The sequence below is a fragment of the Athene cunicularia genome (genome assembly GCF_003259725.1).
Source record: "Athene cunicularia isolate RWA chromosome 2 unlocalized genomic scaffold, athCun1 chr2_part2, whole genome shotgun sequence".
NCBI classification, from domain to species: Eukaryota; Metazoa; Chordata; class Aves; order Strigiformes; family Strigidae; genus Athene; species Athene cunicularia.
In genome coordinates this window covers 7874924-7897651 of record NW_020799096.1, presented here as the reverse complement: position 1 = coordinate 7897651, position 22728 = coordinate 7874924, and the positions used below count along the sequence as shown (strand labels likewise).

The 22728-nt window shown below is 39.1% G+C and overlaps 1 protein-coding gene across 1 annotated transcript in view; it reads left to right on the top strand.

The window, feature by feature from the left end:
* Positions 1–22728, top strand: part of ITGA9 (integrin subunit alpha 9) — a 217185-nt gene that overhangs the window by 166831 nt on the left and 27626 nt on the right. The window contains exons 22-25 of the mRNA XM_026843997.1: positions 1655–1762; positions 18130–18255; positions 18864–18983; positions 20685–20786. Of these exons, the coding sequence (XP_026699798.1) occupies positions 1655–1762; positions 18130–18255; positions 18864–18983; positions 20685–20786 (456 nt within the window). The remainder of the gene's footprint in view (positions 1–1654; positions 1763–18129; positions 18256–18863; positions 18984–20684; positions 20787–22728) is intronic.

The window sequence follows — 22728 nt, the reverse complement described above, 5'->3', positions numbered from 1 at the left end:
CCCCCAACCAGTTATTGGTTAAAACCAGATAAAGAACAGATGTCCTGATGCTTTAACTAGATAAATAAAATAAAGTGATAACAGGTAAGGGAGAGACAATCTATGTATTGGCAGAGCCACCATTTGTCCTGCCTCATCCTCTTGTCTCTCATGCACATGCTTACAAGTTGCAATATTAATAATTTATTTCCATATAGAAGTAGAAAATTATCCTGTAACAAGTCACAGATCTGCTCCCCAGTAACATGGTAAACCTCATAACTGTGTGTGTCAGAGAGAAAGGGTAGAGTTTCATAATGGGGAAAGCATGGTTTGTATCACTGTTTGCTTAATTGTTTTTAATGGTTTGCCTGCAATTTATTAAACTTCTCCAGATGGAGAGAATAGTTTCTTAACCAAGAAAAAGAGATGATTTACAAAAATATGGGGCTTTATAGCAGTTTTTATATGTGGGAATCTATACTATGTCCAATGTTGGTAAGGAAACAGATCTGTGCAGCTTTTTTGGGGGGGTACAACATGTGCAATGGAAATGTCTTTTCTGCATTAAATCTTATATCTGATCTCAGTGAGATAATCAAGTTTTTAAATGTCTAACATGAAACATTATGTTTGTATTTCATGCAGCATTTATCATGCTCCATTATAGTAGGATTTCTCTCCCTGCCTGGAGCCTCAGGGTTTTTGAAAGGATTTGGCATTGTGAAATGATTCTCTTTATCAGTCGGACATTTCTTCAGATACAAACAGTGTATGAAGAATGAAAACCTGTTGGTTTTAATATTTGTACTTTACACAATCGACTGATTGCTACATCTTTTGACAGTACTGTCTCAGTGCAGATAAATATTCTACTGGACTTAATGTTTTTACTGTCTGCACTTATATGTGTTGTTAGAAACAACCAGGAAATATTTTTCCTAATGAAAAAATGTAGATAGACATGAAAACTTATTTTCATTGAAATTTTTCCATGGATTGTTTCTTTTCGGAAAAAAACCCACAGATTTTGGAATTTTCACTGAATACATTTCAGTGGTGGACTGAAAATTCTTTGAGCTTTTGCTGAAAATTTATGGGAGGTTTGATAGAAAGCCAATGTTTTCCACTAAGAGTTTCATTTAATTGGAAACCCCAGAACTTGAATGGAAGCTGTTCACATGCATTTCCTGGCAACTCATTCAGCAAACCCGCAGTCCGGTAGTCACAATCATCATTACTTTGGCTTCTGCTCCGTAAGGAAAACATATGCAGAATATAATGCAGTGGTTACCAGATGGAAATGAGAATGTTAACTGAGACAGCAATATTTCTTAGTCTTCCGGATGGTATTACCAAAATGCTCAGAGAGTCCTAGTAGTGTCTCTGCATATAAGGTGGGAGTCTCATGCTATTTGTATTGATGACTGGTAATTATCTTGCAAAACTGCTTCTTGATATGTGAACTGTACCTAAAGACTGTTAGATAAGCTAAATCCTGACACTTAAAAAAGAAATCTTAGTTGGAAGACATTTTAAAACTTGCATGGTATTTGGTTTTTTTTCGAATTTATCTATATTCCCAGCTGTGGTTCTACAGTAGTTCCCCATTTATGAGAAATCATACATGTAAGTTTATTTTTTTGATACATTTATATGCATCTTTGTCTTACAGGTTTACAACGCTGGACCAAGCACTCTCCCTGGAGCTTTCCTTGACATTTCATTTCCAAACCGCCTCTCTGCCACTGGAGCCGAAATATTTCATGTTCAGCAGATGATGGTGAGTACCTTATGATGTGTTCTGAGCCCAGAGAAGCACTGAGAGCTATCGATGACTAAACCAAGAAAAGTTCCAGCAGAACTAGATGAGTCAGTGGCTTTTTAAGACAATAAAAGGTTCTTTATATCTGCATCCAGATCATCGTAAGCAGCTGAGCCCCTCCAACTGTTTGACTGCTGTCCCTCACCTAGGGCAAGCAGCCAGTTGCATGTTCCTGGTTTCCTACGATGCAGTGTAAAACTAGGTCAGGCTAATAATCCTGAAGGAAATGTGTAGAACACTCCCTGAGTCACACCTCCAGAGAGGATTGAGTCTTAATCAGACCTCCCTGATTAAATGGTGTATGTAATATCAGCAGGATGTGTTACCAAGCTGACTCACGTTCCCTGTTTTTTTCTAGGGTTATCTGAAAAAACACTAGCTAGGTCTGAATACATTCTCAGTGTCTGTTTTTCTATAGTCCATGTTGTACTTTGTTCTTTTTGAGTGTTAACAAATGTAAGGAACAGAGAAATTAATTCTTTCAACATAGTGTTTTTCAAAATATGATTTTGTGTCATATTTTGTGTCATATCAACTACAAAGAAAATCAAAATAAATCGTGGTAAATGAGACACACTTGTCGATTTCATTTCTAATATTTATTTATTACTTTCAAAGCTTTTGTTAAATCACTAAAATATCATCATTATACTGTGGTGGCCAAGGGAGTGAAACCTCACTACTGAGGTAAATTTGTTGTTGAAATTCAGAGTAATCTGTCTTTGTGAGATGGAACCAGCTTTTTGGGCTACTTCAAAAGAAGTATTACACTTTCTTTGTTCTTAGCTACTTCTCTAGCCTTCTGGCTGAAAAGTATTATCATCCCTCATATGCAGGTTACTGTGTTGCTGAATCTGTGTAAATATAGCTCCAATAAGAGCTTTCTAAGCAGATTTACAAGATCTGTGATGTTGAAAGGTATGAGATAAATATATATATATACATATATACATATATATATATTTATATATACATATTTACAGATGGGCACAACAGAATCACTGAGAAACAGATTTGGGATATTGGATGAGGCACCAGTATGGTATAGACTTGAGTCAATTCTCCAAGTAGACTGAATTAATTCTCTAGCCTATGTCTCATTTTCCGTGGCATTGCACTTTAATGTTTTATTTAGTCCAGCCTTGTAGGCAGAAGATTACCTTCCCTTCAACACCTTGTCTCTCAAAGGACCGTGACCTGTTTCCTTGTCCCTTCCCTGGTCTCTGTGTGCTGTGGGAGAGAGCATTCACAGCAGCAGCAGAGAGGTGGTGTCCTTAACAGAGTTTGTCTGCCCAAATGTTGGTGTCTCCTCTAAAGTCAGTCATTCTACATGTTCCTATATAGCCAAGAGAAAGGAACTCAGCCCTATCTAACTTAGGGTGTGAAGAATTCATTCTAGGCATTTCTTGTTTCTCTGTCTTGGCTCTTCCAGCAGTCTGGACAAATTGTCTTACACAAGACACCTTTTTTGCACATTTGAGTTAGCTGAGGTGTACACTACCCACCAAGTGGGCAAGGGCTAACTTGCAGGCATAGTTTGCCATCATTTCTACATAAGACCCTAAGTTACACTGGCAAGCATGGAATGGACTATATGGTTTTGAATAGCTGTTAGAAAAACAAGGCAAAATCTTGCTCTTGTTTTTCACTGCTGTTGTGCCTCTGGTGGCTTATTTAAAGGATGTCCAGCTGGGTGCTGTTGTCCTGGGGACTGTGCTAATAAATTGAAGGGTTTGTATCCCTTTTCTCCAAGAACAAGTTGCATTTCCCCCCACATTATTTGACTTCTTTCTTCTACTTTGCAGTTTGTCTTTATAGAAATTTCAAACTGCTGTTGTGAGACTTATTTTGCATTGAAGGCTGAAGAGTGGTAGTAGGCAAGTATGGTTTTATGAGCGATGTCTGCATGATACACTGGCATACCCTGGGTCATTTCAACCACTGATTTGGGGTATATGGTCAGTAGGAGTCTAATACATTACTTTTTGAGCACCTCTGACATGTTAATAAATGTTATCCAAGCAAATCCTGTCTGGGATAGTGGTTATCCCGGCTTTACAGATAAATAATTGAAACACCAAATGGTTTGCCTGAGGTCACACAGGAAATTTGTGTCAGAGCCAGGCACTGAACCCATGTCTCCCAAGTCTTACTGTTGTAAGAGGAAAAGCATCCTACTGCTTTTCCTCCTGCTTCTCTCCCACTGAGTTTTTATTGACTGAAAAGGGAACCAAAATCATGGAGCTTTTCATCTTTTCACAGACCAAATATGCTTAAACAAACAAACAAAAAAACCCTAAAAGCAGATTGGAATGACCTTTGGAAAATGGGTTAGAACAGCTGTTTTTCAAGAGTGTTTTTTGTAAGCATAGTCATTAAATATTTCAAGCTTTTGCTTAGTTTGAACTTCCTAGAATCTAGCCTGCAGTAAAGGTGATAGTATCCTTTCAGACAGTGCAGGTGTTTCTGTAATTCTACCTTTATGCATATAATCCAGCCATTCTAGGTGTCAGTGTTGCTGAACCTTACAGAATAGCTGTCATTAATACAGAGGACTAGGAACTAACTATCAGTTATCCATAACTGAAACTGTTGATATAGCATTTGAGATTTGATTACATCCTGGTTTGGGTTTTTTGAAGCTAGTAATACTTTTGCCACTTCTCTGATATACAGTACAGCAGTGAAATTTATGGCTGTAAGTGCATAGTAAAAGCACTAAAGTTTGTCTCAAATGCACATATACCCCACAAGATAGCACCAGGAGCGAATTCCTTCATATTGTGTTGACTGATATTGTGCCTAGTCTTACAGGCACAAAAAATAATGAAATAGAGTCTCATATGGCCCACTGGAAGGGTCTGTATCTCTGGGAGGTGTTAATAGGAATTATTATCTTGCTGCTCTTAGAGGAAATGACAGCCCTCATGCTTCCTCTGTTCCTGTTGCTCTAAGATTTTGGCTTTATTGCAGAAACTGCTTTAAGATTTTATTCGAGAGAAATTCAGGTCACAAAGATGTTTTGACATTTGGAGCTCTGCCTTAGAGATGTTCAGATGCTCTTCAAGGGGCCTTGGGAGTTTCTGCAGCACTTCCTCCAACAAAGCCCCTAATATGTAAAGGAAACAAGTCAACAGTAAAAGCCAGAAGTAAAAGAAAATGGGTAACTGAAAGAAAACTAGAAAAAACCCTAAGTGAATGTCATCCCTATCAGAAATTTTAAACCAAAAGGAAATTCAAGACATTTTACAAGTCATTTTAACTAGGGAGTTTCACCATTGGCATTGATTTTACACAGTAGATAGTCAAATTCTGCAGTGGTAAATGATGTTTTGCAAGCAGATAGGACAAGTTAGTACTTGTTTGGTTTTATGTATTATTGTATTTGTATTTGCTTTCTGGCAGAGGTTTCAAGCCAGGTTAAAAATGTAATAAATGAAATACCTCATCTTGGTGGTAAGAACAGTATAGGTGATGACATTGGAAGAGCTTTGCCCAAACAGTACAGTAGAGGTAGTGTTAACAGAAATGTATGCTCTCCACTCTTCAAGCCATTGATGATCTGTTCTTCCACAAAGGAAAACAGTGCTCATTATACTTGTGTGTGTGTTGGTTTTGAACTGAGAGATTAGTAATTTCCTTTGGGTATCCAGCTAATTTGGAGGGCAAGGGAAGCGCTACTTGACTTGCCAGCCATGGAGCTGCTTTCCGGGGCATCCAAAAAGATTTTCACAATGGGAGCTCCTACCAATTAACCAGGGTATTTCCTGAAGCTGTTGATAAATTAACAATGTGTCCGGGATTACTCTGATGCTGGCTTTATGGAATTGGATCAGATTGTTGCCTTCCTATTTATTTTATTTCCAGTGAAGGTAAACACAATTATGAGGAACGAGGGACTAACAGTTGGAAACCGAGTTTGTCTGTTTGAACTGGAAGCCAACTGCAGTGCAAGCAGATGATCCTCACCCCTCCTCTGGAGGGACCAAGCTCTGCAAGGCTGCCAGGTTGTTTAGACTCCAGTCTACAATTGTCACCAGAATCAAAGATGCATGGTGTTAACCCAGAGAAAGTGCTATGTGCACTTGTGGGGTTTTGGAAGGAGCTATTGCTGCTTCTGTTGCATGCATCAAGCAGGCCAGCAAGCACTGATATATTTTTCTTTTTTTAAGGGCCAGTTTACGTGAAACAATGTAAAGAACTGTGTTGTTATCGCTGCTGAGATAAGAGTCTTGTTGGAAAGTGAGATGTACATGTTGAAAGACAGCCTCTTCAGAGAGTTTGCAGTCTAGGCAATGAAATAAAAGGGAATTCGGAGGGAGAAGGCAAGAAATACTGTTCTCAGTTTTCTGATGAGAAACTCCCTCCCTGCCTGTAACTTTTGATATCTAAGTATGGTATTAGAATATTTTGAAATTACTATACTCTTTAACTCTACTAATTAATGGAGAGAAAGGGTCACAGAAACAACTCTGAGAAGCACTTGCCAGTCTCCACTGACAGGGCAAAAGCCATCAAGTCTCCCTGAGTTTCCCTAGGCATCAAAGCTTAGACTTTGAGAATTATCTCCAGAGAGTGAAAAATGGGTTAAACCTCAGTCTTGTGAATCCCGCTCCTGTTAACCTTGAATGTGCCAGTTAACCCAAGCCCCTAGTTCCTGGTCCAGCATTCCCATTCACTTTTTGGTTAGGGAGAAAAATAAAAAGTCCTTCTGTTGGAAGGACAAAAGAAGACCTCCAGTTGTTCTCACTATGCTTGGCATATTCACTTCACACTTTTCCTTTGTTTTGTCTGGGTGGGTGAGACCTGGATTGTGCCTTTATGAAAGCTGGGCATCGGTAAGATTTAAAAAATAAAGAAAATCTGAATTGAAAATGGATTAACAGCATGGATGACTTGAAGAGAATTCCTTTTCCAAGCTGCCTTTTAAGTTAATGGCTGCCTGGGCATGAGACTGTAAAAAAGCTTGTCATGTTCAATAAGGAAAGCTGTTGAAATAAACATTATTCTCTTCCTTTGAACACTGAAATAGAAAAAGTAAAATGGAGTCAGTCCCAGAGCCACAAGTCTTTCCTGGCTGATGACAGGTTGCATTTTTACGGCTAGTTTTGTGTAGCACTCGTGATTTTTCTTCATGACTTTTGCACAGTAATGTCTGTAAGAAGTGGGCAGATGTTAAGAGGAAGAGTTAAGGCTTGCTCTCAATCCATGACAGGTCCCAGGCTGCTTGAGTTGTTTTTTTTTTTCCTTCACTCTTATAATGAAAAAGAAATGTTTGCAATTTTAAAACCTTAAATGTATTTTCTGCTTATTATCTGTAGGTTGTTATTCTCCAACATAAGAATAAAATGTGTTGGCTACTGCACTGCTGATGTTTAAAACCATAAGCAAAGGAGGGCTGTCAAAGCTCTATGTGTTGATAGTGCATGAATATTCCTTGAGGCATATGTTGAGATTGTCAGACTTACTATTGCATGCTCCATGTATTGAGGCAAACCTGTATATTGTTATCATTATGTAGAACACCCCTTGTTTGTTGGCAGCCAATTCAGAATTGTTTAGCTTTTGTCTTTTGAAGTTTCAGGTCTCAGCTCTGCAAACATATAAACAGTCCCAGCATGGAAGATATAAATATTTTTATATTTGATGATTGTACTTGATGTAGCAAAATTTTTTTCCAGAAGCGATGTATGCTGCCTCTGGTTGCCACCATTGATACAGGAATTGTATAGGAACATTTTGGACTTACAGCAAGATTTATTTTAGCTCTTTGTATTAGTCATCACCCCTCTATAGTCTCTTCTTTGCAGTGATTGTTACATGCACACTGACACACACATATTTTGGCATTATTTTTAAAGGCATAACTAGATTGCTGGAGGAAATTATTCATTCCAGGGAGTGTATTGTACAGAAACTTGCTGACCTTCCTGCCTCCTTCACTTTAATTGCTTCTTTAAATGATTGTTCCAAAATGTTTTGCTTAGGCAGTTGGACGTGTTCCCCCACCCTCAGTCTAGAGCATCTCCGTGATAGCAACGGAATCTGTCTCTGCCTGAGACCTCTGTCACTTGCAGGAGAAACTGGTGTATCTACCCCATCCTGGGACAGCTGTGAGGGGAGGCAGGAGCATATGCCATGGTGCAGCATGGTACAGTCACCTCTAGACATGGGAAGCAGGATCCAAAGCAGCTCAGAAAGAGCTCTCATAGACATCTTCCTAATATCAACATGATAAACTGAAGCTCTTTCAGTGAAGAGGAACTTAGCTCTCATTTGAGTTTTCATTGTTATACAGGAAAGGGTGCCTGGCCATAAAATCAAGTTCTTTCCTGAGTTGGGACCTTAAAACAAATCCGAATTGGAAAAAAAAAAAAAAAGACGACATTTTTGCTTTACAAGAGCCATCTGAATCAGTATACAAGAGCTGTGCGTTGGTTAGAGTTCACTGCATTTTCAGTGTTTCCAAATAATCTTTTCATGCATTGCTGGATATGGCCTTGAGGATACAGCAGAGCTACTTAACATGGTAGAAAGTTTTCTGTGACCTCCTAGTTTGGATTTTTAGGTGAAACCTGATTTCAACATATTTTCTGATGTTTTCTATTTGTTTTGACCAACTATTCTAGCAACGAGAGTGCTATAGTATTTGCATAAGTAATGATTTTTTTTTAAATGCTAAAGAGAATGTTCATGTAAAATACATTTTGAATGTAGAAAAACAATTTTAACTTTCAAGAAAGACTAGTACTATAAAAATCAAGGCCATCAAAATCTGAAAAAAAGTGCAGTGATCTATGTATTAAATCAAACCATGGCAACACTTGATGTGTTCACTTTTGGCCTGCTCACAATTAGCTTCTAAAGGACAGACGTTAAATTTGTCAAATTTCTTAGTTATTGAAATTCTCCAACACTCTCTCCCCTCAAAACTCATGACCTGTCAATATGATGTGGCAGTCTGATTAATGTATGGGGTTAACTGAAAGCGTTGCTACTTTGTCAACTTCCCATAGCTCCTATTTTCTTGACTGAATATGTGAAATCCAACTTTTGATTTGCCTTTTTATAAAAGTGAATTTCAGATAAAGAAAGAAGTCTTATGAAGTGAATTGGATGTATACATTAGCTCTTATCAGATTCATGAAGGAAGTGGGAGGTTTGGTAGATACCACAGTAATCAGAAGTTTTGCTGAGGTATGAGAAAAGACATACAGTAGAATTTTTGTAAGCTTCCCAGCCAGAGAAGGCAGCTCCTTCTGGTGAAGGAACTACAGAATGAGAAAATAAGAGTTGACAAATTATTTTTTTTAATTTTTTATTTTATTTCTTTTTGAAGGAGTGTAGGAATTGCATCCTTTCATCATTTTCCCATTGGTGAAGCTGTTCCTGCCAAAAACAATGAAGGAGGGAATTCAGAAAAGAGCTGATTAAGTGTTATAACATACGTGCCTCTTTTAATTTCTGATTCATAAACTAGCCTTTTCCTTTGTAAATAATGTACAAGATTGTGGTTTAAATGTAAATTTGGAAACCAAGAAAGGAAGAGTTAAGAACAATGGTATCTGTGTGTATAAACTTTAGCTCCCATTTGATGGAAGAAGGGTTTACCACCCTGTTCATGTACCAGAGTGGAAATAAGCATCTTCTGTTGGATTTTTTTCCTGTCTTTGAAAGTGCATCATTCCAGTCTTGTGCAAGGTACCAGATAGTATCAAGGGAATGAGAACCCTGAGATGTCCTGGAAACAAAGGACATCTGCCTAACTTAAAATACCTCACCACCACTTCACCCCCCAGGAGGGTTATTTTAATGAGCATGACTCATTTAATCTTCAAGTGTCTACAACAGATCATCAAAATCATCCTCTTGGAGGTCATACTTTCTCTCCACTGCCTCTAAAGAGAGCTGGAATCTTAGAGCTGATCTTAAGATACCTTTCCAATACATTGAAATATCTGCTTTAGTGAAACATTCCACCCAAGTTGTTTGATGCCTACAGGGAATATATTTACCTGCGCAGTCTTTCAAACTTTTCATGCGAACATCAACACAGCCCATGAGGAAAGTCCAACAATCAGATGAAGAAAAACCATGGGTTTATTTGTGGTTTATGCACCATAGGAAATGCTGTAGAAAGGGATGTGCTGGAACCAGGTAGAACCTAGCTGAAGGAGCACTGAATTCCAGGTGATCTCAGGGTTTTTTTAAATAGACACCTACCTTGAGATCTGTTTGCCACCTCATATGTTGATTAAACATTTCACAGTTCATCATAGGGAGAGGAAATGTACCTGTCAGTGACTCTGTCTTGGATTTCAACTGTTAAAGGCTGATACAGAAGTAGCACATGAATGGTAGAGGCAAACTGGTTTCCATGTAAGGTGGTGTTCATTCTTAGGCCTGAACCTTCTGTGGACCTCACAGTTAAATCATACGAGTGGTTGGTCTTTCTTCTCACTGTGTACAAGTGGCAGTACCCTCTGACTAGGAAAGAAGCCACCGCCTTGCAAGTCAGGAACTCAATCAGGACATCTTTGCTTTTCTTACTAAGCTGGCTAGGCAGCAGTAGTTCTTGAGAGCAATACTTCTGGGGATTGCTGCTAAGTGTGTGCAAAGTGGTTGCACTGCCAAAACCAGGCAAATGTTGCAGGACTATGCTGATCAAGCAAGGTTAACAGGTTATTTAATTAAGCTGCAGGGTTAAGTGATCAGAAAAAACATCTATAGGCGTTGCAATTGGGTTAGCACAGATCTATGCCAAATGTGCATCTGGTGTTCTTCTTTTGGCTGGAGAAGCAGAAGCCAGAGCTACAGTGGAGTACTCCTCTATGCTGGTGTAATGCTTTAGCATCTCCACTTTGCTGTTTAAATCTTGCTGCTCCTTATGGCTATGTAAGTTTACCTATTGGATTCGCGGAGTACTACTTTTCCTTACCAGCATTGCTATTTTTAGTTAAAATCTTTCAAGGGTTGTGTAAAATGGGTTAATTTTTAAAATTCTCTTCTGTTGTTTCAGTGGCTCTTAAATTTATTGCCAGAATCAACAAAACTGCTCTGATTCAAACATGTTTCATTATCTGTGAATATTAAACATTTTTGGCATATGGAGCAAGTACTCAGATAACATATTTACATAACTTATTTGTCTACTGTTGAAAGTCTGACCTTGTCTGGAATTTCTTGTCAGTACCCTTTTTTTTTCTCAGTGTGACATGTCAGATTAACCATGCCTATCAATTCATCTCTGTTCCCCTACTAAAGGGTGAATCAGTATCTTTGAATCAGGACACACATATACATTTTTTCCCCTCACATTAGGATGAATGTGCTATGGTTAACAACAAAGACAAACAAAAGTGGATCTGTTATTTATTATCCAGCTTGCAAACTTGAACCACTGATGAGGCATGTGTACATAAATAAAACAGTAAAAAAAAACTAGTAAGAAAGGAGAAATATGTGAAAACTGTCGGGCAGCAATTTCAAGAAGACTGTGGCCAAACTGTCCTTTGGAGCCGGCATACCCCAGGGCTGATGAGCAAGGCATCCATTTCAGAGCTGAACAACGTTAAATTTGTGAGATGACTGACCTGTGTTCAGAACTTGAGCGTGTTTCCTGCAGCTAAAATTGCTGTTCCAAACATCTTGTGCCTTATGATGTTTTCCCTGAGCTTACCCCTGTGTTTTTGCCATGATCGGACATGCATTTAGTTCTATCACACGCATTCATGATTGGATTCCAGTTTCTTCATGCTTGCTTTGTGTTAGCTTAATTCTGCTGGCTTCCAGGCTCTCACTAATAACTGGTGATGATTTAGCTCAAGAGGGGAGTCAGGCTTGCTGGTAGAGCCTGGAAACTTCTGATACCATAATGAATTCTTTTGCATTAATGGGTGTCTAGTGTTGTCTATATGGAATGAGCTAAAGACACGCATTTGCTCACCTGTTTATCTTGTAAAATGCCAGTCATTAAATATGGGATTAGCCCTCGGCTTCTTATCTGCAGCAATGTAGCAGGGTGGTTGTGCTTAATGCTTCATTGGAAGCAACAGCTAGTTTTAGTCCCATTCTGCTAAGATACTCCTATCACATGCACATACTTAACCCCATGCCAAATGTTAATTTCCACTGCTTTGTGCTTGGTCCTCAGCTGACCTTTCTTGGCCCTCTGTTTGGAAATTGTATTTCATTTCCACCTCCCAGGTTGACATCCTATGCGGAATACAGAGCTCTGAAATAGTGGAGGGTCTTGCCTTTGATGCATGTTAAACAAGTTGAGGCTCAGTCCACCTGTGAAGTTTGTTACAGGCAGTATGGCCTGAACCCTTCAAATGTTTGTTAACAAACCCCAGTAATTTCTTAAAGGCCCCAGAGGCTTGCTAGACATTGCCATGTTCTGAGAGTAGCTATGGATGAGCAAAAACGATGTTCTGAGTACCATGAAGGTGCAGGACAGAGCTGATAGTAGGGGACTGTGCTGAGGCAGCAGGTGCATTATTTCACCTAGAAAATCCAAGCCCCCTAAACCCATGGCTGACCGGAATTGAAAATGTGACAAGTGGTCCATTGGCAGCCCTGGGTTCCCAGGGGAACATGTGGTGATTGTCCCCCTTGCACCGGTACCATCTTGCTGGAGTGACAGGCCCAGCCCGAGTATTCTCATAAATACCTACATGTGCAGAGAAAGTCAGAGAGGATGATCCCTGTGTACATAATAAATCCAAAATGCTATTCCCATACAGCCCTATTAAATATCCCACATTTTGGGGGGATGTGATGTGCATATGGTATGTTTTACATACAACTGTTTCACTCTGAAATGCCCTCCTGCCACTTTTTCTTAAGGGTGGTGTAATCTGATATGATTAAAAATCATTGCTAGTTTATGGGTTTGCCCCTGCTCCATAAGACTTTTCAAATATTCAGAGTCCATTAAAGTCATCCTGTGGGAATTTCTTTCTTGTTGCAGATACAGCATTTTTAAAGCATGAAGTAATGCACATGCTTTCTCCAGTGATTACATCTTGTCTCTAAGAAGTTTAGTGGTTAGTGCTGACGACAAAAAGTTGGCAATGTATTCCACTATATAGGCTGTCCTATTTAAACATTGTCCCTCAAGTGTGTTTATGGGCTCTTTAAGGGGACAACAACTTCCAGAAAATTAACAAAGCTGGAGACTAACTTGTCTCTGAACATGTGGCCATTTATGGGTAGTGTAGGCAGCATAAGGGATGTTCTGGTTTTCTGCATGATGATAGATTAGTAATACTATTAGCTTTTGCAGACTTATGGTCACCTTTAGAGGCCTGTTATGCAAGGTACCATTTACAGTCTGTGTAGTACAAATGTTCTGGCTTATATCTCTTTGCATGTTGCATGTATATACACACGTGTTGAATACAGTAGAAGAGTACACATATATGTGTTCATGAGTGAGTAGTGATTTTCAGTCCCTTAGATTTTGGATGTCCATCTAAAAGTCTCTGAAAAATGGTGATTTTTAAGTGTTATGTGCCCCTCTTCTGGAAGCAGGCCTGTTAGGTGTCTTAAGTGAGGCACCCAACAATAATGTCTTGCTACTGAAAATTGTCGATGGCTATTCTGGCATCCAGCCATGTTCAAGAATGTAGGTGAGATCTGAATGCAGGCTGTGCTAGCTTCAATCACTCTGATATTCCACAGTGGGAATATCAGAGTGATTTTTTTAAATTTTTTTTTTTACCTTTCTTTACCTTGGGGCTGAGCACTTCAACAATAGAGCTTTTAAACTTGAGATAAAAACTAGAAAAAAATAATAAATGTTCTGCTGATGTTAGGTGTTTTGCAGTCTATGACAAGATGTTCCTAGAGAATGGGAACTTCCCTGCACATGGAGAAACTGGTAAAAAGAAACCATTGTCAGTAAAAATGTGTAGGAAAATTTTACTTTTGTTCTTGATGTTGGTTTATGTCACGTGAAAGTTGAAGACATTATTAAAGATGGTCAAAATGTGCCTCATTCTAATTAGAACAATGACAAATCATAATAAATATATCAAGTTATAAATTCTTTGTGGAAAACATTCAAAAATGTTTCAGTTTCCATCAGAAAGCCCCACCACCTTATGATTTTTTTCAGTTTAGACTCGAAAATCTGAAAATCTAATTTCTTTGCAAAAATACGCTATTTTCTTTAATTGGATAGGTTTTCCAGGAGTTGAAGACTAGGACCAGTAGTTGATAATACTTAGTTCTGTGTTGCAAAGATTTTACAATGTTACCCTGAAAAAACTCATTATATATGTGGTAGTCTGGACTATATGTAGAGAAAAAGAAAAAGTAGAAAATAACTCAAGACCTTTGAAATAATTTTTACGCCTTTTTTTCTGCAATGTAAAGCTGGTTCAATGATATCTGCTAGGTCTGATTAAATATCTATCTATCTATCTATCTATCTATCTATCTATCTATCTATCTATCTATCTATCTATCTCTTCTAGTTATGGAGGAATTTTGTATGGCCAAGAATGATTGTAGCTTTTTTGTTCCAGAAGGGTTTGCGTATGTAGAAATGTAACCATTCTATATAAGAAACAATATGAATTCAAGGAGTCCAACTTATAGGAGTTAATGTAATATCCACACTCATGGGTGAAAGAACTGAAAATTTCTTCTTAGCAAGCATGCATAATATTTTTTCAGTGTGCTTTCAGAGTCATCACCCTCTGCAGAAGCTCTGCTGAAGACCACAGTGTGCGTTGGAGTGCTTCTTTACTAGTGTCTTAGTTCAACCCAGAAGTGAGCTTTTACTGCAAAATTGCCAGCCCTCCCCACAGAGGAAGCTGTGGTTCACATTGCAGAGTACACCAACTGGATTCCTTTTGGGTCAAAAGAAACACAAAGGAGCACTTGGAGAGTGCACTTAACACACATTTGTGGCTGCGGCATATTCAGGCTACAGAATCAGACTCAGAGTGTGTTAGAAGAGGATGTCATATGGACATCAGGTGTTAAGGATGCCATGCAGTTAGCCTGGTTCACCTTTTTGTTTGGCCTACATTATGTGCTGATGTAGACTTTGTCTACATCCACCTGGGTACAGATTGTAGGTACACTTCCAGTACAGGAGATTGAACTGTGTTGCCAGTGCACCAGACCGCAAATCATTTCATGCGGGACTTAAAGTGGTTAAGTATCTTCTGGAAGACAGAACGAAACAACCTTTTGCAGAGACAGCTCTAACACAGCTTCTTGGAACTCCCACCTTGGGAGGCTGTAGGGCTGCTTCTGCTTGGTACTTCACTCGGGACAGGGTTTTTATTTCCCAAGCTGCAGTCTTAATGTAGGATTTAGAAGAGCCTCCCTTCTGTCCTCATTCCCACTGTTCCAGTTTTGTTGTTGTTTAAGTTCGGAGTTGGATGTTGATTTTTCTCCGCGGCTTCTGTGTAGTCCTTGTACCGAGTACAAAGGCAATGCACATCTCTTTCCACATCCTCTGCACTGCTCTGAAACCCCCTGATGCTATTTCTGTGAGATGTTAGATCCCAGGTCCTGGGAAGATCACTTTGGGGGTAGTCCTTTTCTGTTTATAGGCTGCTGAGACCACATGGAAAATTCCAAAACTCTTTAGGAGGTCATATACCCTGAAACTCCAAGATGTTGTCAAAGAGCCTGGCTACCTCTCCATTTCAAAGACTTGCATAGTTCTTGCAGCTATAAATTGTAAGCATTTGCTCATGCAAAGCCCTTAAACTTTGCCAGAAATTTTCTTCTCTGTGTACCAGATTGAGGTTGGTCACAATGAGAAAAACAGGTGACTGGGATAGCACCATGTCTGAACAAGGAGAGGCTTGTTCACACATGTGAGGCCAAATCCTGATTTGTATGTCAGAGATGCAGTTCAGTGTCAACATAATACAGGCAGGAGCTTTGTGGTAATTTTTTATTTACCAGGTTGATTTCCTAGAGTTCAATTTTTCATTAAAAATGAAGTTTGATGAAAAGTTACCATAGTATTGTCGGACTGGTTGACTGAACCTTCCCTTTATGCATGTAAAAACTGAGGAAAATAAGAGATGGTGTGAAATATAAGTGTTTGACAATGACCCTAACAAACCAACCAAACAAACAAGAAAAAGAAAAAGGAAAAAAAAACCCAACCCCCACAAAACAAAAATCCCAACTGTGGCCAGTCCATTGGAAAGACTGGATTTTCTTCTAAAGCAGCATGATCCACCCATTTCAAAGTTTTTTGTTACTTCTTTTCCTAGTTCTGTGGCTCTGCTGTTTCTAAGAGCGCTAAAAGAAATGGATTGATTCTCAGCTGCTTTGCATCCTTTCCTGCCTACCTGCTGACAGCATATGCTGATTGATCACAGATACACAGATGAATATGACCTAATTCCCCCAAATTCCACAGGCCAAGTAGTAGTGTCTGCCACCTCCTAGGAACTGGCATCTACCTTGGCTACTAAAACAGGCTATAGGTGACCTGCTGCTCTGTTCTGGAGCAGCACAGGTGACAGGAGGTTCTCAGTGCTTCCACGTGTCCCTCCTAACATGGGCTGAGACTGGATTTAGTAGCTACCTCATCTAAGATTGCTACATAGTTGGCAGAGAGGAAGGGGTATTTCTAAATTCAGACTTAGCCCTCTGGAGGAGCCTTTCTCTGTTTCAGCTGAAGTGTTTTAAGAAGGATGAGATGCAGCCAAATGCAGTTTAAGAAAAGTAATCAAGGACCAGATTTATGTTGCTTCATGCCAGGTAATTCCTTTTAGTCTTGTGAGATATTTCTGCTTTGGTTTGTTCTTACACCATATTTGTACAGGATATAAAGCAGGACTGGTTGGAGAATATGCCAAAAGCTAGGATAGTGCAGAAGCTCGTCCTGTCCTTTATGTATCTCTTGCATGAATCTAATGACATCTGTCCAAGTGTTTGGTAATTCAGACTTTCAGGAAGAAGAAGCAAGTACTGAGTAGGTCTTGACTCTTTGCTGTTCTTGATTTAACATAAACCTTCTGGCTGATCTGGATCTAATTCCCATATGAAAGTTGAAAGAAAATAAATGTCAGTGGGCTTTGTGAATCTCTTACCTACAATAAATAAAGAAAACTCGTTCCAGGTGATCTGTACAAATGGAGAACATCATAATCTTAATTTTCAGCTGATCCCAGGGAGACTATAAACTGTGGGTAGCTACCTGTACCTGTATCTGTTGGGAAAGTAAGGACAGCTCATGTAAAGACAGGTTATAAATACATACTTCAGAGAACAGATTATGAAGAGCTTGTGGGCCAGTGAAGCACAAAAGGTGTATTTTACCAAGAGACATAGATACCACTTGTCTGGGAAATACCATCTAAGATTTATCTAGACCTTTGGGTTTTGCTTCTTTTTTGGCAATGCTTCAGCTAACTCAGCTATGAACTCCTTAATGCAGACTCAGAGCATGCAGCAATTTCACATCTGTAACAACTTCTTTCTTCCCTTTTCCAAGGATTTGTGATTTAAATCAGGTACAAGTTTTCATCCTCTCAGAGTAGGGGCTGTGGGGATGTCAACAGCAGGATGTGTAATCATGTCACTTGGTGGTTTGTGGGAAGAATCTCCCTCTCACAGGTTTTAACGATGGCAGCAGGAGGAATTTGCTGAGAGTTTGTTGTCATAGTTTGTATTGAATTCCAATGGATTTGGAATATTCATAAGCTGCAAAAAGAGAAGGGTTTTCTAGTGCAAGGTTATTTTGACTGAAAGTCATTTTATCAAAGCTTGGTACATTACACTTGTTTCAAGCATCTTTTTTTCCTAATGATAATAAAAGTTTATTTTTGGACTATTTGCGCGGAAGGTAAGAGAACAGGTTTAGTGTCTGGGCTTGTGCATTTACACAGAGATTTCGTTTTTCTCATTAGTTCTGGTATAAACTGTGAAGCAGTCAAGTTGGCCTCAGCACCAAATAATACAGTTACAAAAAAGGTAATACAGAGGGTAACACTATTAACTTAAAATGCTATGTGGTGATATATATATTTTGCTGAGATTTTTCTCTTCTGTCTCTGTCGCCAGACGTAGAACACAGACACCTACATATGAGCTAGGTCAGATACATTCATATCCTATCCAGTCAAGTGAGACAAGCATTTCAAAAGTGTAGTTCGTCTGGCTTACTTCAGGTATTTTCTTTGGGTTTATTTAACTCCTGAAACACTTATTTCTCTTTTGACTATTAATGGGAGTCCAGACATCCAGCTCAGATGTAGGTGTATTTTTATAGAGAGGGTAATCTTACCTTCTTGTGTTTAATTCAGGATAATAATTGTGATTTATAATTGTGCTTGCAGGTTGGTCAAGACAAAGGAAGCTGTTCTTTTCACAGAAACCTCAGCCCATGTGTTGTTCCTCAAGAGAATGAAAATATTTTCCACACAATATTTGCTTTTTTCACAAAGTCCGGCAGAAAAGTATTGGTAAGAAAGTCCATTTGTGGCAAACTTGAACATACAGTGTATCTTACAAAAGATTTTTGCAAGGCTTAGCATGAAGAACTCAAGCAGAGAGTTCATTACAGAGCAGCTGTTTGGTGCACGTATCCTGATACTGATGTTGTGCTGTGGGAATATTTAGTGATTTTGATTATCTGATTTTTAAACAGCAGTAGGAAGTTTCAGGAAGTACAGTGGGGAGTTACCTGACGTGGCAGTGTGCACTGGATGACCAGAGCCCTCGCTCCTGTGTTTTGTCAAAGGCACATGGGGCAGCGGGGCCCTGCGCCCTGCTTGGTGCCTGACCCATGCAGAGGGCTGATGTGCAGCAGTGGCTCCTCTCCTCCCAGCCCTGGGCACTTGCCTGGCTCAGCGCCTCTGTAGAGGGCTGAATTTTTTACCTGGCTTGCTTCCATGCAAGGGTCTGTATCTACCTGTCTTCAAGTCTTGAAAGTTGCTCTTATTTCAGTGCAGGAGTGCTGTATTTTAGCAGTTTGCTATGAAGCTTAGTCAGCTGGTATGTTTGCTGTCACACAATTTGTCACTGAATTTTTTCCTCCTTTGCCTAACAGCTTTTTCCATATTTCCTGTAGGACTGTGAAAGACCAGGCAGGTCCTGCTTAATTATACGCTGCAATTTAAGCTCACTAGCCAAAGCAGAGTCTTGTGATATAAGTATCTATACGCTGCTGAATACTGAGATACTGAAGAAGGTACGTGCTTCCTTTGTAGTTTGTCTTAAATACCAATTTCAGAATGCTTATGCGTGCCAATGGACTCAAAACTTGCATTCTTTCCTCTCTTCACTAGCGTGTAAAAAAAAAAATATGGTGTCAAAGAAAACAGATCTATTTATCAACAGCATGTATGGAGGTGTTAATCCTAGTTCTTACCCATTTCCCAATAAGATAGAAATAAATTAAGTTCAGAAATTTATACATTGAGAGACAACAAATGAGGCCCCTAATTGTATGCGTGGTGTTAAGGCTAGAGACTCCTGAAAGTTGAATTGATTTCTGAAAGTTTTCATTCTGAAAAATTAAAAGTAGAGTAAGTGCATGTAAACTGTGACCAACTATCTATCATTCCTTCCATGTAAACAGAGACGTGGCAGTTTTTTGTAATTTTTTACTTCAAATTATTATTATTCAAAGAAGATACATCACGACCATATTAATGCTGAACTTGACATTTTTGACAAGAAACAAATGGTTGCAAGTTAATTCTTATATTCTCTGAAGCCACTGAATGAGACAGCATATCTCTTGATTTTCTAGTGGTTTATTGCATTTTGGACTTTTTTCTTTACTTAATGCTGTGTAATTGTGGCATGATGCTGTAAGATTATGTATAAAATAATCTGAGGAGAAAGCTGATAACACGAGCCTACTAAAATAAACCTGTCTTTGATAGCTGCTAGATTAAAAGCATTGGAGAGAGCCTTTATGACAAAGCAGTTCCTAAAGCAATTGATAGCTCTCAGCTTTTCCAGCTGAAACCAACCAGTCTGCTAATGTTCGTTTGTATTTGGAAACAGGAAACGTAGTCAAGGCCAGAGGTTTCAGATATTTTTTTACATACTTACAGAAATGCTGAAATATGTAAGCAAGTAACTGAGTACACACAAAATGTGCTTCTGGGAAATTCAGTGCTGGGAATAACTAGGATTCATCCCATCTTCCAGATCCTTTCCAAGATAACCATTAGCAACACTCCTTTAAAAGGCATAGAGTGCTTACACGCATCTTTGGGGCAGTATCACCAATACACGCCATTTTCTATTGATCACCTACCCTCCCCAAGGTGAACAGCACACAAATGACTAACCTATGAGTTGAAATTGCATCTTATTGGAATATGCCTGTTAAAATGCACTGTGTAAAATATAGAAGAAATGTATATTAATAAGGGGAGAGGTGAACATTGGTTTTTTTAAGATATCTGCAGTGCCAGGTTCAAGTGATTAAGAAGTTTTCACCTTGGGATATACTTGAGTTTATCCCAGGTTTTGTATATCTTCTGTTCACTTGAAAAACAAAGAGGAACTTTTCTTTGATGGTTAATATTAAGCCTGCCTGTGTTGATTGGCAGCATTCTGTCTTTTGCTTTTGCGGTAAATGGGGGAAACATTAACAGGCCAAATACAGATGATGTATTTAAAGTCCAACATATCTGATTTTGTTTTAATTTGGGATAATGTGCTCAGTTTTGTCTGTCTATTATGAGCATAAGATACATTTTTTTTCAAAGCAAGGTTTTAACCATGATGGTACTTAACTCACAACCCAACCTCCACTAAGCATTGTCTAGATGTGTTTATTACACTGGCAAATGTTTGATGTTTTGTTTGGGGTTTATTTGGTCCTTTTTTTATTGTACCCTCAAATCTAATTCTTCCTCTTTGTACTTTTCAGGACAGTTCATCAGTCATCCAGTTTGTCACAAGGGCAAGGGTGAGGGTGGACCCTGACCTCAGAGTTGTGGAGGTGCCCAATGGAAGCCCAGAAGAAAAACCAGTGAGTAAATAAACCCAAAGAGAAAGGTTTCCTGATCCCAGTGGCCTGGAGATCACTGACAGCTCTATGCAAAATGGAATTTGTGGCTGGGCTAGCCCATAAGAGTGCCCAGACTTTGTCTGGCTAGACTATCAGTGCTGTGAACTGTGCTTCTGTGGTTTTGCTCTCTGTGATAACTATGCCATCACAGTGGATGATCTTACGTGGAGCAGTAGGATCTGTGTTGTACTAGCCAAAATTGTAATACCCTTGAGGTATTCATGCCAAAGTTACGTTTAACTTCCTGTTCTAGGGTTAGCTTCTGCTTTAATCTAATGCAGATTTTCCTTGAAAACCTAGTAGAGACTTGAAACCCCAGCAAAGTCTTTTCAGATGTGCCAGTATGAAATATTTAGAAGTCTGAATGATATTTTGGGAGCTGTGAAAATGGGCAAGGAGGTCTAAACTTTCAGAGATTCATTTAACTGCTCCATTGTGCTGAGATGGTGGAATTCATGTGTGACCTGATACTGCATTTTGTGTTGATCTGTGTGAGTCTGGATTAAAAATTGAAGGGGAACTATTAAAGCTTAAGGTGAATTCACTGTATAGCTTTGGCTGGAAGTAAAACTATACGGGGCCATGTTTACAATCTACTGGAGGAGGTAATGGCTTTGGTTTCCTACTGCCAAGTCGCCTAATACTTACACATGAAAACTGAATAGGGGGCCACACCCAAATTCAGCTTTCTCTTTGCTTGGTGAAGTTTTAAAGTTTCATATCTTATTTCTCTCTCACATGAGGATCAGAGGGAATCTGGACTACTTTCAGTTTCTCCTATTGCTGTGTATTTTTAGAACATGATCTAGGTCCCATCTCTCAGTTATCCTTTTATCCCCAGTGATTGTCATCACCACCAGTCCATGCAACCCTTCTGTCATTGGCTCCATTTCAGTGAGTACTATCGAGGTTTGAGCGTGAGAACATTGAGTTCAACACACTTCTGAAAGACACTGATGTCCTGAATTAAAGCCCTTAAATCAGAGATACTGGATTTAAAACCCTATAGGCAAAAGAAGAATTGAACTGGCATCTACTTACTACCTTCAGTCTGAAAGTAGAGGACACCACTACAGTGACCATTCCTCCACCAGCATGTCTGCAACCCTAGACTTAACTTTCTATTTTATTAGACCTGTCAGAAAAAGAATTTTTGTATGACAAGACCCCATTTTTTTCCCTTCTGTTTTATTTTCTTTGTCAGGTTTCTGGACCATTCTGGGGAGCATTAAAAAATAGTCTTGGCAGCTGAAATGAAAAACATAGCTAGCCTTCCCTGGGAATGTGCCTTATAAGTGACCTGCAGCCCTGATTGCTGATGCATTGCTTTATCTCTCTTTAGTTCTGGTGCTTGCACAGAGCAAATCTTGCAATTTTATGGTAAAATTTCATTAATGACTGAAGTAACACCTGACTGTGATACGCATGCCCCAAGTGAAATGGAAGAAGCCAGGATCTCTCTACCACATATTTTGATCTGTAAAGGGTTTTTGAATCCCTCAGAGTGATTGGCATAATGTAAAATGTGTGGGATTACTATTTAATGTTCAAAATTTAGAAATGCTTTTATCTAGGAATACAAGCTCTGCTGTATTTCATTATTATCTAATGCTTGGAGAAAAAAGAAAACAACAAAAAAACCCCATTGTCCTTTTCCTATTCCTGGAAAGCCTTTCACCAAGCCTTGAGTTGCAATGATTATAAAGTGCACTCTGTGTGCTGGGAAGCTATATTAATCTTCAAGCAAGAGATTGGTCCTAGTTCCTGGGAAGCCTTAGCTGTAGAGGAGCATGCTTGACATGTTGTAGCCATGTAACATCAATTTGTAATTTCAAGTCTTTTCTAATGTGAGTGCCATTTGCTCTCTCCTTTATGCAATTTCCATATGTCTGTTGGCTTCACC